Source organism: Eulemur rufifrons, chromosome 7 (genome assembly GCF_041146395.1).
Source record: "Eulemur rufifrons isolate Redbay chromosome 7, OSU_ERuf_1, whole genome shotgun sequence".
Classification (NCBI taxonomy): Eukaryota; Metazoa; Chordata; class Mammalia; order Primates; family Lemuridae; genus Eulemur; species Eulemur rufifrons.
In genome coordinates this window covers 258,018,453-258,036,769 of record NC_090989.1, presented here as the reverse complement: position 1 = coordinate 258,036,769, position 18,317 = coordinate 258,018,453, and the positions used below count along the sequence as shown (strand labels likewise).

The window sequence follows — 18,317 nt, the reverse complement described above, 5'->3', positions numbered from 1 at the left end:
CCGGCAATGGCTGCTGGACTACATTTCCCGGCGTGCAAAGGGAGAGGGAGACGCTAGGAAAAACGGAACACCTGCCACTAAACTTGCATCCTATTGGTTAGTCTGGGCGCGACACTGTCGGGCGAGGGCTGAGTACAGGCCGGTGGTTTTCATCGAAAATGGCAGCGCTGTCTGTGTCCAGCATTACCAGACGAGGCTTCATGTGGATAGTCTCAGGGGCGCCACGCAGAGAATTTTGGTCTCGATTCAGGTAAAGCTGAAGGTTGGACGGTGGGTCTCGTTCACGGAAAGTAAGGAGAGAAACTGAGGAGGATGAAGGGACCAGTTCAGAAGACAGTGTCATAGTATTAAGACGGGACCATGGTCCTGCGACTGATTAGGGGGAGGACAAGAAAGTACCTTAGGGTCCCGAGTTCAGAAGTTTCAATGCCGGTCTCCGAAAGCAGTGGGCCTAGTCACTTAAGCGCTTGGCCTCATTTTTCTCATCTTATATCGGAAATACCGACCCCTTTCCCTTCCACGTCTTTCTTTTATTAAGCAAACAGGATTGACCACGTGTGCGAGGCACCTAGTGTGTTAGGAAACAAATGACTCGTTTTTAACGATTAACTTAGAATCTGAACGTGAAAACGCTATATTTTGGGTGTTGTAGGAATACAGTGGTGACTAAGACCAAATTTTTGTTCTCTTAAGGCATGTGTTCTAATGGAGGAAGGAATGAACAAATGCTAATGTAACTACAGGAAGGGGTGAATTATAAAGAAAACTAGTGAAAATAAGAGAATCCTGAGATGGAAGAAATGAATTACATTTCTTATTTATTTTTTCAAAATTGTATTTATATTTAAGGTATAAAACTTGATATTTTAGATATTTTAATATAAATAGTGAACTGATTACTGCAGTCAAGCTGATTATCATATTCATGTCGACATAGTTACTATTTTTTTATGTGTAGTGAAAACACTTAAGATTTACTCTTAGCAAATTTCAAGTATCCAATACCAATTCCACATATAAGATTGTGCAGTATTTTTCTTGGCTTGTTTGTCTTAGGATAATGTTTTCCAGGTTCATACATGTCATAACAAATTTCCTTTTTTAAGGCTGAATAATATTCCATTCTGTGTATATTCACAGTTTCTTTAATTTTGACATATAGATATGTATCAAAATTATATATCACAATTTCATGATCCATTCATCTGTCAGGGGACACATAGGTTGTTTCCATATCTTGGCTATTATGAATATTGGTGCGATGAACATGGGAGTGCAGGTATCTCTTTCAGATACTGATTTTGTGTCCTTTGGGTATATACCCAGTAGTCTATGTTGCTAGATCATAGGATATTTCTATTTATAATTTTCTTGAGGAATCTCCATACTGTTTTCCATAATGGCCATACCAATTTACATTCCCATGAACAGTGGATAAGATTGCCCTTTTTTCCACATCCTCACCAACACTTGTCTTTTTGATAATGACCATCCTAATGGGTGTGAGGTGATATCTCATTGTGTTTTGTTTTTAAAATTTTTTATGGATGCATGATAGTTACATTTATGGTGTTCATGTGATACTTTGATGTAAGCATACAATGTGGAATGACCTAATCTGAGTAACTGAAATATCCATCCTGTCAAACATTTATCTCCTTATGTTGAGAACATTCCAAATCTTCGCTTCTAGCTGTGTTGGAAATATACAATAAATTATTGGTAATTGTAGTTGCCCTGCTATGCAACTAGAACTTATTCCTTCTGTCTAACTGTTTGTTTGTACCCATTAACCAAACCCTCTTCATAGCCTTCTCACCACTACCCTTTCCAGCCTCTGGTAAGCACCATTCTATTTACTGTCTCCATGAGACCAATTTTTTTAATTCTCGCATATAGGAGTGAGAAATATAAGGTATTTTTCTTTCTGTGCCTGGCTTATTTCACTTAACAATGGCCTCCAGTCCCACCTGTGTTGCTGCAAATGACAGGATTTCATTCATTTTTATGGCTGAGTAATACTCCATTGTGTATATGTAACACTTTTTTTTTATCCATTGATGGAAACTTAGGTTGACTCCATATCTTGGTTATCGTGAATAGTGCTGCAATAAACGTGGAAGTGCCGATATCTCTTTGGTAGACCGATTTCCTTTCTTTTGTATGTAAATCCAGCAGTGGGATTGTTGGATCATATGGTAGTTCTATTTTTAGTTTTTTGAGGAACTTCCATACTGTTTTCCATAGTGGCTGTACTGATTTACATTCCCACCCACCAACAGTTTACTAGTGTCCCATTTCTCCACATCCTTCTTAGCATTTGTTATTTTCTGTCTTTTTGATAGTAGTCACTTTGAGGTGAGAGAGTATCTCATTGTGGTTTTGAGTTGCATTTCCCTGATGCTGATTAGTGACCATTTTTTCATATACCTATTAATAATTTGTGTCTTCTTTTAAGAAATGGCTATCAAGATCTTTTGCCCATTGTTAAATTATATATACATACATATATATATATATATATATAGGTATTGAGTTGTTTAAACTCCTTATCTATTCTGGCTGTTGATCCTTTTTCAGATGAATAGTTTGCATGCATTTTCTCCCATTCTGTAGATTGTCTCTTCACTTTATTGATTGTTGCCTTTACTGTGCAGAAACTTTTTATCTTGATGTAATCCCATTTGCCTATTTTTGCTCTTATTGCCTGTGCTTTTGAAGTCTTACTCAGGAGGTCCTTGCCAAGAACAATGTCCTGAAGCACTTCCCCAGTGTTTTCTTTTAGTAGTTTCATAGTTTCTGGATTTACATTTAAGTCTTTAATCCATTTTATTTGATTTTGTATGTGACGAAAGATAGGTATCTAGTTTTTTTCTTCTGCATATAGTTATCCAGTTTTTCCAGAACCACTTATTGAAGAGACTGTCCTATCCCCAATATATGTTCTTGATGCCTTTGTTGAAAATGAGTTAGCTCTAAATGTGTGGATTTACTTCTGGTTTCTCTATTCTGTTTCATTGGTCTATGTGTCTGTTTTTTTGCCAGTACCATGCTGTTTTGCTTACTATAGCTTCATAATATACTTTGAAGTCAGGTGATATAATGCCTCCAGCTTTGTTCTTTTAGCATTGCTTTGGTTATTTAGGGTCTTGTGTGGTTACATATGAATTTTAGTATTTTTTTTTCCATTTCTGTGAAGAATGTCATTGGATTTTTGTTTCAGATGAGATCTTACTCTGTTGTTTAGGCTGAAGTGCAGTGGCATGGTCATAGCTGACTGCAGCCTCAAACTTCTGGGCTCCAAGTGATCCTCTTGCTTTAGCAAGAGAGTAGCTGGGACTACAGGCCATACCACCACATCCAGTTAATTTTTCTTATTTTTTTGTAGAGACTTGGTCTTGCTATGCCACTCAGCCTGTCTCAAACTCCTGGACTCAAGTAATCCTCTAGCTTTGGCCTTTCAAAGTACAGACCTGAGCCACGTGACTGGCTACATTGGTATTTTGATAGGGATTACATTGAGTCTGTAGCTTGTTTTGGGTAGTATGGATATTTTAACAATATTAATTTTTCCAATCCATGAACATGAGATAACTCTCCTTTTTTTTGGTGTCCTCTTCAATTTCTTCCATCAGCGTTTTATTGTTTTTATTGTAGAGATCTTTCTTATATGTTGATTTTGTATCCTGCAACTTTACTGAATTTGTTTAACAGTTCAAACAATTTTTTGGTGGAGTCTTTAAATTTTTCTAAATATAAGATCACGTCATCTGAAAACAAGGACAATTTGACTCCTTCCTTTCCAGTTTTGATGCTGTTTCTTTCTCTTGTCTAACTGCTTTGGCTAGACCTTCCAGTTCCATGTTGAATAAAAGTGGTGAAAGTGGGCATCCTTGTCTTGTTTCGGATCTTAGAGGAAAGGCTTTCAATTTTTCTCTATTTAGTATGATGCTAGCTGTGGGTTTGTCATATATGGCCTTTATCATTTTTTTTTTTTTTTTTTTGAGACAGAGTTTCACTTTGTTGCCCAGGCTAGAGTGAGTGCTGTGGCATCAGCCTTGCTCACAGCAACCTCAAACTCCTGGGCTCAAGGGATCCTCCTGTCTCAGCCTCCTGAGTAGTTGGGACTACAGGCATGCACCACCATGCCCGGCTAATTTTTTCTATATATATTTTTAGCTGTCCATATAATTTCTTTCTATTTTTTAGTAGAGATGGGGTCTCGCTCTTGCTCAGGCTGGTCTCGAACTCCTGAGCTCAAACGATCCACCCACCTCGGCCTCCCAGAGTGCTAGGATTACAGGCGTGAGCCACCGTGCCCGGCTGCCTTTATCGTTTTGAGATATGTTCCTTCTATACTCAGTTTATTGAGAGTTTTTATCATGAAGGGATATTGAATTTTATCAAATGCTTTTTCAGCATCTATTGAAATCATATGGTTTTGTTCTTAATTCTGTTAATGTGTGGTATCACATTTATTGACTTATGTATGTTGAACCATCCTTGCATCCCTGGGATGAATCCTACTTGATCATGGTAAATGATATTTTTAATGTGTTACTGTATTCTGTTTGCTAGTATTTTATTTAGAGTTTTTACATGTATGCTCATCAGGGATATTGGTCTGCGGTTTTCTTTTTTGTGTGGTGTCTTTTTCTGGTTTTCGTATCAGGGTAATGCTGGCCTCTTAGGAGTTTAGAAGTATTTCCTCCTCTTCAATTTTTTGGAATAGTTTGAGTAGAACTGGTATTAGTTGGTATTAGTTTTTCTTTAAATGTTTGCTAGAGTTCAGTAGTGAAGCCATCAGGTTTTTCCTAGATGGGATACTTTCTATTACTGCTTCTGTCTCATTACTCATTATTGGTCTGTTCAGGTTTTCTGTTTCTTCATGGCTGAATCTTGGCAGGTTATATGTGTCTAGGAATTTATCCTTTTCTTCTAGATTTTCTAAATATTGGCATTTGGTTGTTTGTTTAAAATTTTTCTTCTGTTTTGATGTTGGTGTATATTGCTATAAACTTCCCTTTTATTACTGCTTTTGCTGTTTCTTGTAGGTTTTGGTATGTTTTGTTATCATTTTTATTATTTCAAGAAATTCTTTAATTTCCTTCTTAATTTCATCATTGATCTATTGATCATTCAGGAGCATGTTGTTTAAGTTTCATTTATTTGTATAGTTTCCAGAGTTCCTCTTGTTATTGATTTCTAGTTTTATTTTATTGTGGTCAGAAAAGATACTTGATAGGATTTCAGTTTTTTTGAATTTGTTAAGACTTGTGGCCTAACATATGGTCTACTCTGAAGAATGTTCCATGTGCCGATGAGAAGAATATGTATTCTGTAGCAGCTGGCTGAAATGTTCTGTAAATGTCAGGTCCATTTAGTCTAGAGTGTAGTTTGATGTTTCTTTGTTGATTTTCTGTCTGGTTGATCTGTCCATTGCTAAAAATGGGGTGTTGAAGTCTCCTATTATTATTGTATTGCAGTCTGTTTCTCATTTTAGACCTATTATTTATATGTTTGGGTGCTCCGATATTGGTTCCATATATATTTAGAGTTGTTATGTCCTTTTTGCTGAGTTGACCTTTTTATCATTATATAATGACCTTTGTCTCTTTTTATAGTTTGTGACTTGAAATCTATTTTATCTTATATAAGTAAAGCTACTCCTGCTCGTTTTTTCCTATTTGCATGTAATATCTTTTTCCTGCTCTTAACTTTCAGTCTACGTGTTTTTATAGGTGAAGTGAATTTCTTGAAGGCAGCATAGTTGAGTCTTGTTTCTTAATCCATTCAGCCACTGTGTGTTTTTTCATCCTGTGGTCCCCAACCCCTGGGCTGCAGCCCATTACCAGTCTATGGCCTGTTAGGAAATGGGCTGTGCATGGCTGCCTGAGCTCTGCACCATCCCCTGCCCCACTCATGGTACCCCACCTTCCCATCCTCAGTCCGTGGAAAAATTGTCTTCCATGAAACCCACCTCTGGTGCCAAAAAGGTTGGAGACCACTGTTTTAATTGAAGAGTTTGCCCATTTCCACTTAATATTATTGATGGGTAAGGACTTACTACTGCCATTTTGTTATTTGATTTTTGGGTTTTTTTTAGTAAGTCCCCTCTTCCTTTCTTTCTTTTTGGATAAGTGTTTTACTCTGGTAGTATGTCTTAATTCCATGCTTTTTATTTTTAATGTATCTGTTACAGGTTTTTGCATTGTGGTTACCATGAGTCTTACAGAAAATATCTTACACAATTATAACAAATTATTTTAAACAGATGACAACTTAACTTTGATCACAAAGAAACAAGCAAAGAAAAAACTAAAAAACTCTACACTTCAACTCTAATTCCTTCACCTTTTTTTACTTTTTGTTGTCCCTGTTTATTTATTTTATTTATTTATTTTTTTGAGACAGAGTCTCGCTCTGTTGCCTGGGCTAGAGTGCCATGGTGTCAGCCTAGCTCACAGCACCTCAAACTCCTGGGCTCAAGCAATCAATCCTTCTGCCTCAGCCTCCCAAGTAGCTGGAACTACAGGCATGTGCCACCATGCCTGGCTAATTTTTCTATATGTATTTTAGCTGTCCATATAATTTCTTTCTTTCTATTTTTAGTAGAGATGGGGTCTCGCTCTTGCTCAGGTTGGTCTCAAACTCTGAGCTCAAACAATCCTCCTGCCTTGGCCTCCCAGAGTGCTAGGATTACAGGTGTGAGCCACCAAGCCCTGCCCCTATTTATATTTTTTATATTGCCTGTGTCTTAACAAATTGTTGTAGCAGTTATCATTTTTGATAGTTTGTCTTTTAGTTTTCATACTAAAGACATGAGTGCTTTACACCACAATTACTGTGTTCACAATTACTATCCTGAATTTTCTGTGTTTTTTTAATCAGTGAGTTTCACATCTTCAGATGATTTCTTATTGCATGTTAGTATCCTTTTCTTTTAGATTGAAGAACTCCCTTTAGCATTTCTTGTAAGACAGGTCAGGTGATGTTGAATTTCCTTTTATTTATCTAGGAAAGTCTTTATTTTGCCTTCATATTTTAAGGATATCTTTGCTGGGTATAGTATTCTTGGTTGACATTTCCCCCCTACCCCTCCCCTTTCAGCACTTTGAATATATCACCCCATTCTCTCCTGGCCTATAAGGTTTCTGTTGAGGAGTCTTCTGCTAGGTGTATCAGAGCTCCTTTATATGTTATTTGCTGCTTTTTTCTTTTACTGCTTTTAGGACCCATTCTTTGTCTTTGACCTTTGAGAGTTTATTATATGCATTGCAGTAGTCTTACTTGGTTTGAATCTGCTTGGTGTTCTTTGACCTTCTTGAATCTGGACAGTCATATCTTTCTTTTTGAAAAGTTCTCTGTTATTATTTCTTTGAATAAACTTTCTACACTAGTCTCTTTCTCTATATCCTCTTTAAGGCCAATAACTTTTGCATTTGCCCTTTTGAGGCTATTTTCTAGATCTTGTAAGTGTACTTCATTTTTTTTTCATTCTTTTTTCACCTCTGTGTATTTTCAAATAGCCTGTCTTTGAGCTCACTAATTCCTTCCTCTGCTTGATAATTCTGATGTTGAGACACTCTGATGTATTTTTCAGCTTGTCAATTGAATTTTTCATCTCCGGGATTTCTGTTTGATTCTTTTTTATGTCAATCTGTTTGTTAAATTTCTCTGATAGAATTTGTAGTTTTTGTCTGTGTTTTCTTGAAGTACATTGAGTTTCCTCAAAACAGCTCTTTTGAATTCCCTGTCTGAGAGGTCACATATCTCCATCACTCTTGGATTGGCCATTTGGTGAGGTCATATTTTCCCCAGATGTTCTTGATGCTTGTGGACATTGGTCAGTGTCTGGGCACTGAAGAGTTAGGTATTAATTCCAGTCTTTGCAGTCTGGCTTTGTTTATGCCCATCTTTCTTCAGAGAGCTTTCTAAGAATTCTACGGGGACTGAGTGTTGTTACCTAATTCTGTGGTCACTGCAGCTGTTTTAGCAATAGAGGGCACCCTGTGCCCAGGTACACTGCAACTTTTGCAGATTTCTAAATACTGTGCCCTCGTGGACTTGGGGAAAATAAGGGAGAATTCTCTGGGTTCCCAAGTAAAGTCCCTCACTCTTTCTTCCCTCTCTTTCCCCAACTGAAAGGAGTTTCTCTCCATGCTGGGCTGCATGGAGTTGGGTGAGGGGTGATGTAGGCATTCCCATGGCCACCACAGCTGGTACTGCTCTCGGTTACACCTGAAGTCCACAGCCTTCTGGACCAGCACAGTACTGGGGTTTGTCCAAGACTTGAGGCCACTACTTCCTGACAGAAGCTAATGTTTATTCAAGGCCTGAGCCTACTTTAATCAGCAGGTGGTGAAGCCTGCTGAGATTTGGGTTCATCCCAGTAGGGCAGCAGATTCCTTTCTGGCCCATCATGAGTCTAGAAATGCTGTCCTGGAATGATGGCCTGAAATCAGGGGCTTCAGGATTTTATTAACCAGTGCTTTATTTTACTTTGTTGGGGCTGGTACACAGTTCCAAGACAAAGTCTACTGTACTCTCCCCTTTTCTTCCCATGGGTGGAAGGAGTCTTTCTCTGGGCTGCATGCCTGGAGTTCAGGTTGAGGAATGCAGGCACTCCCATGGCCAGCACAGCTCATGTCGTGCTGGTTCACACCCCAAAACTATAGCCTCAAAGACGAGCACAACACTGGGGCTTCCCTAAGGACTGCAGTCACTATGGCCTGGCAGTTGGCACAATTTATTCTGGGTCCCAGGCCACTTTAGTCAGCTAGTGGTGAAGCCAGCCAGGACTTGGATTCCTCCTGCCAGGGTGGTAGAGTCCTGTCTGGTACAGGTCTAGTCTAAATGCTCCCTTTGTGGGCACCAGCAGAATTCTGCTTGATTCTGTGTTCCTTTGTGACAGGGAAATGCTGAGTTCTAATGCAAACTCCCACATTCACTGTGCTGTCCCACCCCCAAGCGCACAGATTCTTTCTCCTAGCTGCACTGTCTGGGATTAGGGATGGGGAGGTAGTGGAAGATTGTCCTTCCTTCCCTCTTCAGTGCTACTTTCCTTGTTACTATGCCATGAGGTTCTGTGATCTCTCACCTGTTGTTTTGTTTTGTTTTGTTTTGTTTTTTATGAAGGTGCTTTCTTGTGTGGATAGTTATTCAATATGATATTCCCATGAGGGTGGGGGAATAATCACTGTAGGGTTCTATTCAGCTATCTTGTTCTGCCTCCTCTCGTTATGATTTTGATTTAAATTTCTCTGATAAGTAATGTTGAGCACCTTTTCCTTGTTGGCCATCTGAATGTTGTCTATGGAGAAATGTCTGTTCAAGTCCTTTGCCCATGGTTTAATCAGCTTATTTGGTTTTTTGCTGTTGGTTTGTTTCAATTCCTTATATATTTTATATATTGTCAGACATTAGATTTTTATTTTACAGATATTTTCTCCCCGTCTGTAAGTTGCCTTTTTCATTTTGTTGCTTCTTTTGCCTTGCAGAAGCTTTTTAATTCTATGTATTGCCGCTTGATTATTTTTGCTTTTGTTGCCTGTGCTTTTGGCATCATATCTAAGAAATTAATGCTAAGACCAATGTCAAGGAGCTTTCCCCTATCTTATCTTATAGGAGTTTTTGTGGTTTCAGACCTCACATTTAAGGTTTTACATCATTTGAATTATGTTTTGTGTATGGTGTGAGATAAAGATCCATTTTCATTCTTTTGCATGTGAATATTCAGTTTTCCCAACACCATATTGAAGAGATTATCTTTTCCCTATTATATATTCTTGACACCTTTGTCAAAAATTACTTGACTGTATATGCATGGTTTTATTTATGGGTTCTCTATTTTATTCCTTTGGCTTGTGTATCTGTTATATGCCAGTACCATACTGTTTCGATTACTATAGCTTTGTAATAGAATTTTAAGTCAGGAAATATTATACCTCCAACTTTGTTCTTCCTCAAAATTGCTTTTGCTATTCTGGGTCTTTTGTGATTCCATACAAATTTTAGGATTGTTTTTTTTCTCCTTCTGCAGAAAATGCCATTAGAATTTTGATAAGCATTGCATTGAAGCTATAATTTACCCATTGCTTTGGGTAGTATAGACATTTTAACAATATTAATTCTTCCAGTGCATGAATATCTTTCCATTTATTTGTGTTGCCTTCAATTTCTTTCATCATTGTTTTGTAGTTTTCAGTGTACAGATGTTTCACATGCCACCTTAGTTAAATTTCTTTTTAAGTATTTTGATTATGTGATGCTATTGTAAATGGGTTTGTTTTTTAATTTTCTTTTCACATAGTTTGTTGTTGGTGTAAAGAAATACTTTTTGTATGTTGATTTTGTGTCTTTCATCTTTTCTGAATTTGTTTCTTAGTTCTAACAGATTTTTTATACAGTCATTGGTGTTTTCTATTATTAAGATCATATATTCTGCAAACAGGCAATTTTACTTCTTCTTTCTGATTTGGATGCCTCTTTTTCTCTTCCCTAATAACTATGGCTAGAATTTCTAGTATTGTATTTAATTGAACTGGTGAGAGTTGGCATTCTTGCCTTGTACTGGTTCCTAGAGAAAAAAACTTTCCATTTTTTCCATTGATTATGATGTTAGCTGTATGCTTTTTCTAGATCATCTTTATTGTGTCAAGGTAAGTTTTTTCCATACCTATTTTGTTTAGAGTTTTTATCATGAGTGGGTGTTGAACTTTGTCAAATGCTTTTTCTCCATCTATTGAGGTGATTATGTGGTTTTTACTTTCATTCTATTAATGTGGTGTATCACATTTATTGATTTACATATGTTGACCCAGCCTTGCATTTCAGGGATAAATTCTACTTGGTCATAGTTTAAAATCTTTTTGATATGCTGTTGAATTTGTTTTGATAGCATTTTGTTGAGAATTTTTGTATCCATTTTCATTAGGGATATTGGCCTGTAGTTGTCTTGTGGTGTCTTTGTCTGGCTTCGGTATAAGGGTGATGCTTGCCTCATAAAATGTGTTTGGAAGTGTTTCTTCTTCTGTTTTTTTTGGAACAGTTTAAGGAGAATTGGTATTTATTCTTTGAATATTTGGTAAAATTAACTCAGGGCCATGTAGTGCTGGGCTTTTCTTTGTTGGGAAGTTTTCAATTACTGCTTCAGTCTCCTTATTTATTATTGATCTGTATAGGCTTTCTATTCCTTCTTATTTTTTTCTAGTCACACAAATAGCTTTATTTTTAATGTAATACTTAGGAAAGAATTCATAAAACATAGAGGTTTAGATTAAAGACCAATAATAAAATGGACATCCATGTATACATGACCCAATTAAGAAATACATTACCCATATTTAGCCCTGTACAACAGGTTCCCTAATGGCTCCCACTATGTCTGCCTCAAAGTAACTATCATTCTAAATTCTGTTAAATGGTTTTTTGCTTTTCTAAATATTTTTTATTAACTATATTGTTTTATTGTTTTTTTAAGTGTATAACATATACTTACTTACTATATTCACCACATTGTGTAATGTACCTCAGAGGGGAAAAAACTTATTTCTCCTTTCTAGTAGAGGCTTTGACTTTGACCATTTATCTCCTCATTCCCTCCATATCTCCCCCTTACCCTCAGCCTCTGCTTCTTTGAGTTCAATTGTTTTAGTTGCCATATATATAAGTGAGAACATGCAGTATTTGTCCTTCTGTGCCTGGCTTATTTTACTAAGCATAATGTTTTCTAATTCCATCCATGTTGTTGCAAATGACCAAATTTCCTTCTTTTTAAAGGCTGAATATTATTCCATTATATGTATATGTATGTGTGTGTGTGCGTGTGTGTGTGTGTTTGTATGCGCTACATTTTCTTTATCCATTTATTTGTTGATGGACACTTAGGTTGATTCCATAGCTTGGCTATTGTGAATAGTGCTGCGGTGAATTTGGTAGTGCAGATATGTCTTTGGTGTACTGATTTCAAATATTGCTGAATCACATGGTAATTTTTTCTTTTCCTTTTTTTTTTTTGAGATAGGGTCTCGCTCTGTTGCCTGGGCTAGAGTGCAGTGGTGCCATCATAGCTCACTGTAACCTCAGACCTAAGCGATCCTCCTGCCTCAGCCTCCTGGGTATCCAGGACTATAGGCACATGTGACTGTGCCCAGCTAATTTTTTTATTTTTTGTAGAGATAGGGTCTCACTATGTTGCTCAGGCTGGTCTCATACTCCTGGCATCAAGAAATCCTCCTGCCTTGGCCTCCCAAAGTGCTAGGATTACAGGCATGAGCCACTGCTGCCAGCCTATTTTTAGTTTTTTGACAAACCTCCGTTGAGTTTTTAATAATGGCTGTGCTAATTTACATTACCATTTATTTTTTCTTGACTTGATCTTAGTAGGTTGCATGTTTCTAGAAATTTATCCATTTCTTATTGGTTATCCAATTTGTTGGCGTATAATAGTTCATAATATTCTCTTATAATACTTTTTATTTCTGTGACATCTGTTGTAATGTTTCTTCTTTCATTTCTGATTTTATTTGTTAGTCTAGCTAAAGGTTTGTCAGTTTTTGTTTATCTTTTCAAAAAACCGGCTCTTAGTTTTGTTGATTTTTTTTTTCTATTGTTTTTCTGTTCTCTACTGAGTTTATGTCTACTCTGATCTTTATTATTTCCTTCCTTCTTTGGGCTAACTTTGGGCTTTATTTTTTCTTTTTCTAATTCTTTGAGGTTAAATGTTAAATTCTTTGAAACCTTTCTTTTTTAATAGAGGTATTTATTGCTATAAACTTTCCTCTTATTATTGCTTTTTCTGCATCTCATAAATTCTGGTATGTTTTGTTTTGTTTTGTCTTATTTTTTAAATTTTTTTTTATTTCCTCTTTGAATCAGTGGTTGTTTAAGAGTGTGTTGTTTAGTTTCCATTTGTCACTTTTTTTCATTTTCTTGCTGTTAGTGATTTCTAGTTTAATTCTATTGTGGTCAGAAAAGATACTTGGTATAATTTTGATCTTGTTAAATTTGTAAAGACTTGTTTTGTGACCTAATACATGACCTAGAGAATGTTCTGTGTGTGCTGGAGAAGATTGTATATTCTTCTGCTGTCAGATAGAAAGTTCTGTTGGGTCCATTTGGTCTATAATGGTATGCAAGTCCATTGTTTATTGATTTCCTGTCTGTATGTTCAATCCATTATTGAAAGTGGGATACTGAATTTTCCTACTATTATTGTATTGTTGACAATTTCTCCTTTCAGATCTATCAATATTTTCTTTATATACTCAGGTGCTCTCATGTTGGGTACACATGTATTTACAATTGTTATATCTTCCTGTTAAATTGACCTTTTTATCATTCTGTAAAGACCTTCATCTTTGTCTCTAGAGACAGTTTTTGACCGTCTGATGTATGTATAGCTACTCCTACTCCTGCTTTCTTTTGGCTAACATTTCCATGGAATATCTTTTTCCATCTTTTCACTTTCAGCCTGTGTGTGTCCTTGAATCTAAAATGAGTTTCTTGTGGACAGCATATAGTTGGGTCTTGTTTTTTAATTCATTCAGCCACTCTGTATCTTTTGATTGGGATGTTTAATCCATGTATGTGAATTTTCTTCTATATGTGATGAGATTTGACTGCAATGATTTGAGGAGAATATGGGAGGTGAGGAGTTAGATAATAAGTATAGACAAGTCTTTTCTGAAGTTTTGTTGAAAGGTGAGCAGTAGCTAGAGGGGAACATGGAGTCTAGGGGAAATCTTTTTTCTTTAAAAATAGGAGATATTGCAGTATACTTTGTGCCCTGGGAATACTCTAGTAGGTAGTAAGAAGTTGATTTTAAAAATTGATCCAGAAAGAGAGATTAATTGCTAGAACAAAGTCTTTAAGGCAAGGAGGAATCGCATTAAAAACCATATTCTTGACCAAACACCATTTTTTTCTGGTGCCTCCAATTTCTATAGGGATGAGCAGTCCCAATCAGATGCCAACTCCATGGAAAACAGGAATCTCTAGGTAATTTATGAACACATCTTTTATTAAGCACTTAAATAATATATGTTAGGTCAATTACTTCATATTGGCCTATCTACTCAATAATAGTTATTCAGTCAGTTATTAAATGTGTTTTCAAAATACCTCCCAAATCAATAAAACATCTATCTTCAGGAGCTTATAATCTGGTACAGGGGTTCTCAACCAGAGACATTTTTGTATACCAGGTACATTTGGCACTGTCTTTTGGTTGTCATGACTCGGGGACAGGAGTGCTACTGGCATCTAGTAGACAAAAGCAGGGATGCTACTAAACATTCTACAATGAACAGGACAGCCCTCCATAATAACAAATTATCTTGTCCAAAATGTCAGTAGTGTTGAGCCTAAGAAACCCTGATATAGTAAGAGAATTACGTTCTGTGGTGAGCAGATATATAGAGACCTATCCCTAGAGGCTGAGGGAAGTGAGAGATCAAAGAAAGAGTCCGACAAATCCAGTGTCTCTGAAGGAAATATTTAATAGGGAATTAGGAACAGAAGCAGTATCTTGGGCAACCACAAAATGGTGGATCCCTGCACTCACCCTCCAGAATATCCTTAGCTTTTAGGGTAAAGACAGGCAGGTGGTCATGTTTCAGATTTTCTTGCTGAAACTTGTGATCACTGTGGAGATTAGATAAGCATCTTTCTGAGGGCTTTCTATGCTACAGGCATTGTTTAAAGATCTTGCTACAGAACATCTTGATTATACAGCAAACATTGGTCATGATGGCGGTTTTAAGATGGCGTCACTCTTGCCATGCAGCAGACTGTTTTCCTATAAGTAGAATGTAAATAAAATTAAAACTCAGTATGTGATAAGCTATGAGAGCGATATAAAGTGCCAAGGAGATCAGAGGATCTTACACTTGTTTTTGATTGTAGAATCAGGTAAAGCTTCTGTCAAGAGAACAGTTCTATCCTAAGACTTACAGGGTAAGTAAAATTTCATAGGTAAAGATGAAAGGCATTTCAGAAAAGATATAACTCAAGCCAGCAGATGGTGTCAGGAAAGTAGGAGTGTGTTTTGGAAACAGAATATAGTTTAGTTTGAGTAGGACATGGAGTATATATTGGAGATTAATGGGAGGTAAGGTTAGAAAGATATATTGGGATTAGATTTTGGAGGACTGAGAATCCCAGACAGAATGATTTACCTTACTTACTTCTTCATCCAATCTTAGGAATTCCTACAGTATGGGTAATATATACTTAGCTTTTGTTTTCTGCCTGTGCCAACTCAATTCAACTGTAAGCATTCCAAGGGCAGGAACGTATCATTTTTTCTTATTCTCCAGCATGCTCAAAGAGTAGTGAGTGTGCAAATTATTTATTGATTTTGATTGGTGGGCAAGATTTGGTTTAGTGTTTGTCGACACAAACCATTAATGCAGTCAACCAAAGATTCACAAACTTGTTTTTGATCATTTCAGAAAGGAGAAACAGCCAGTGGTAGCTGAGACAGTAGAAGAGGTGAAAAAGGAACCTATCCTGGTGTGTCCACCCTTACGAAGCCGAACATACGTACCACCTGAAGATCTCCAGAATCGTTTGGAATCTTATGTGAAAGAAGTTTTTGGTTCACCTCTTCCTAGTAATTGGCAGGATATCTCCCTGGAAGATGGTCATCTGAAGTTCAATCTCTTGGCACATTTAGCTGATGACTTGGGCCATGCAGTCCCTAACTCCAGGCTTCACCAGATGTGCAGGGTCAGAGATGTTCTTGATTTCTATAATGTCCCTGTTCAAGATAGATCTAAATTTGATGAACTTAATGCTAGTAATCTGCCTCCTAATTTGAAAATCACTTGGAGTTATTGAGCAGAAAGGGAGCACATTGAAATCATTTTTCCCCTTGAGGAAGGGGGCTGCTTATTAGACCTTTTGATGTATAAAATGCCATCAGAGCTGTTCTTTAAACCCACGTTTTCTGTAGAAGAATGCATCATCTCTTTTTTTTTGCCTCATATCATGAATCAACAAAGAAGATTTTCTATCTTCACATTTGCTGAAGCCATTTTTTTAATGGAATTGAGTCATTAATAATTTATGAAAAATTTCTTCTTGAGAAAACATTGAAATTAACTTGAGCTTAATACAGGAGGACATTACAAGTTCAGACCCTTCATAGGCACAAAGTAGTAGTTGCATGAAAATGTTTTAATTCTATTAGGACTTCAAAATCCAAGACAGAATTATTATATTTAGCACATATAGATTAAGTATTTAGAAGAGAAACATAAATATCTATATTGTATATTACTGTCCATTCTGGATTAATTTCTTTTGGAATTAAAGTAGATTTATTAAAATTATGTGTGTTTTTAATTTTTTAAGTGACATTTGCTTTTCTTTTTTCCCTTGCCATTTCTTTAAAGTATATATTATAACTTTGAAAAAACTAGTCTATGTGCCAACTATTAAGTGCTTTGATTTTTTTCTAATAAGAGATATGCTAGGTTCTATACTTAATTGCATATGCTCCTCCTCAGAGGAGATGATGCTTATTTTAAACCTTTTATCTTTTCTATAACTTTTAAAAAGTGGCGTTGGGTACCTACACTGGAGTGTCAAGTCTTTGTAATTCGATGTACTTAATTTGTGGAAATTACTCAAATAGCAGATTGTCACATTGTCTTGAATCACAAAATTAGTGATTAAATTAGGAATTATTTTTGTTCAAGTTTTAAATATGACTAGAGAGTAATGAGACAGGAAGCAGGAATTTCTTATATTGTTTTATCTTGACTACTGACAATTACAAAGGAAAAGTGACAGAAAAGTTTTAAACAAAGGAAATTTCATTTATTTTCTTTTCCAGGATGACTCCTTTGAAGAGGGCAAAAATTAGTTGGGTATATAAATTCTGGCATGTTCATTAGGAAAATTAGTTAACTGTATAGTCATGCCCTATAAATGTCATTAGCAGGTACTATATTCACAAGAAATGTCTGGAGCCCGGGAGCTTAGACATTAGAGCTGATGTAATTACAGTCGTTCCTTGATATCCATGGGGGAATTGGTTCTAGGACCCTTCTTGTACCAAAATTAACAGATGCCCAAGTTCCTTATAAAAAATGGTGTAGTATTTGCATGTAACCTATGCACATCCTCCCATATACTTTAAATCGTCTCTAGACTACTTATAATACCTAATACAATGTAAATGATATATAAATACTTGTTATTCTTTATATTTAGGGAATAATGACAAGGAAAAAAGTGTACGTGTTCAGTACAGACCTCTTTTTCAAACATTTTTGATCCCATGGTTGGTTAAATCCATAGGTGGTAAACCCACAGATACCAAAGGCCTACTATATCTCTTTGCTTCTACTATGTAAAAGAGGGATTCAACATGGAAACATTTAAATTTTACATATAGGATCTCATTATTTTATTTTCTATACAATTTTTTCTTCTGATCTGAAGACAGAAAAATGCACAAAGGGCAAGATGGAAGTAAGGGATGGGGAGGTCAGTGTGGAAAAACACTTGGTTACAGCCGGAGAAGTGCTTGCAAAAACCAGGCTTTTTCATGCGATTGTTAAGACAGAAGAAATTAGTTCTTTATATCCTATAGCAGTATCTCTCAAAATTTAATGTGCATGTGAATCATTTGGGTATCTTTTTAAAATGCAGATTCTGATTCAGTAGATCTGGAGTGGATTCTGAGCTTCTGCATAATTCAGAAGTTCCTAGGTAATGCTGATTATGTTTTAAGTAACATGGCCCTAAATGTTAGTATTTAGATGGGAGACAAGCATCACTCCCTGAAACAACGGACCTGGTAAATTTAACCAAGAAAGGGTAAATTGCACATCCATCAGTAAACTCTAGAGGGCATCACTGGTTAACAGTTCAATACAGTGAGTATTTCAGTTTTCCTGAAAGGTTAAATTTGGTTTACTAACTTGATTAATAAGGCAACCAAACATGATGTAATCTTAAGAGGCTTATATTAAAAAAATTAATGACTGCTATATAAAAGTGGTATCAGTTAACTAATTTTATTTAGTTGAATGTCCTATAAGCTCTGGAGGCATGCTTACATGAAATCTGCTAATATGATAGAGATTCAGAGTCAATAGAATGATTTTTCATATATGTGTTTTAAGCAGTATAAAATAGAATTTTGCCTCTGCTCTTTTTTATTGTAACGTGCCATTATTTTTCTGGTTATCAAAGTAGCCATTCTTTTTGGAAAATTAGGAAGGACTAAAATAAGAACAAAAAAAAATCTGTCCTGCTACTCAGATAATTACCTAATATTTTGGTATATTTCCAAATGGAAA

General features: G+C 36.2%; 1 protein-coding gene across 2 annotated transcripts; it reads left to right on the top strand.

Annotated features, from left to right (window-relative positions):
* Positions 1-133: 133 nt before the first annotated feature.
* MRPL50 (mitochondrial ribosomal protein L50) lies at positions 134-16,873 on the top strand. 2 transcript variants are annotated; one of them, XM_069474493.1, is made up of 3 exons: positions 134-250; positions 15,456-15,732; positions 16,844-16,873. In XM_069474493.1, the coding sequence occupies exons 1-3, from the start codon at positions 159-161 to the stop codon at positions 16,871-16,873; spliced, it is 399 nt and encodes a 132-aa protein (XP_069330594.1). In that variant the 5' UTR covers positions 134-158. The 2 variants fall into 2 exon arrangements, with proteins under 2 accessions (XP_069330594.1, XP_069330593.1); XM_069474492.1 differs by lacking the exon at positions 16,844-16,873 and having other exon boundaries at positions 15,456-16,234.
* Positions 16,874-18,317: the final 1,444 nt, after the last annotated feature.

Bases quoted from the DNA above. Each gene is read 5' to 3' on its own strand.
- MRPL50 (XM_069474492.1), top strand. From the start codon at position 159: ATGGCAGCGCTGTCTGTGTCCAGCATTACCAGACGAGGCTTCATGTGG. The intron at 251-15,455 runs GTAAAGCTGAAG...TGATCATTTCAG, and splicing joins GAATTTTGGTCTCGATTCAG to AAAGGAGAAACAGCCAGTGG.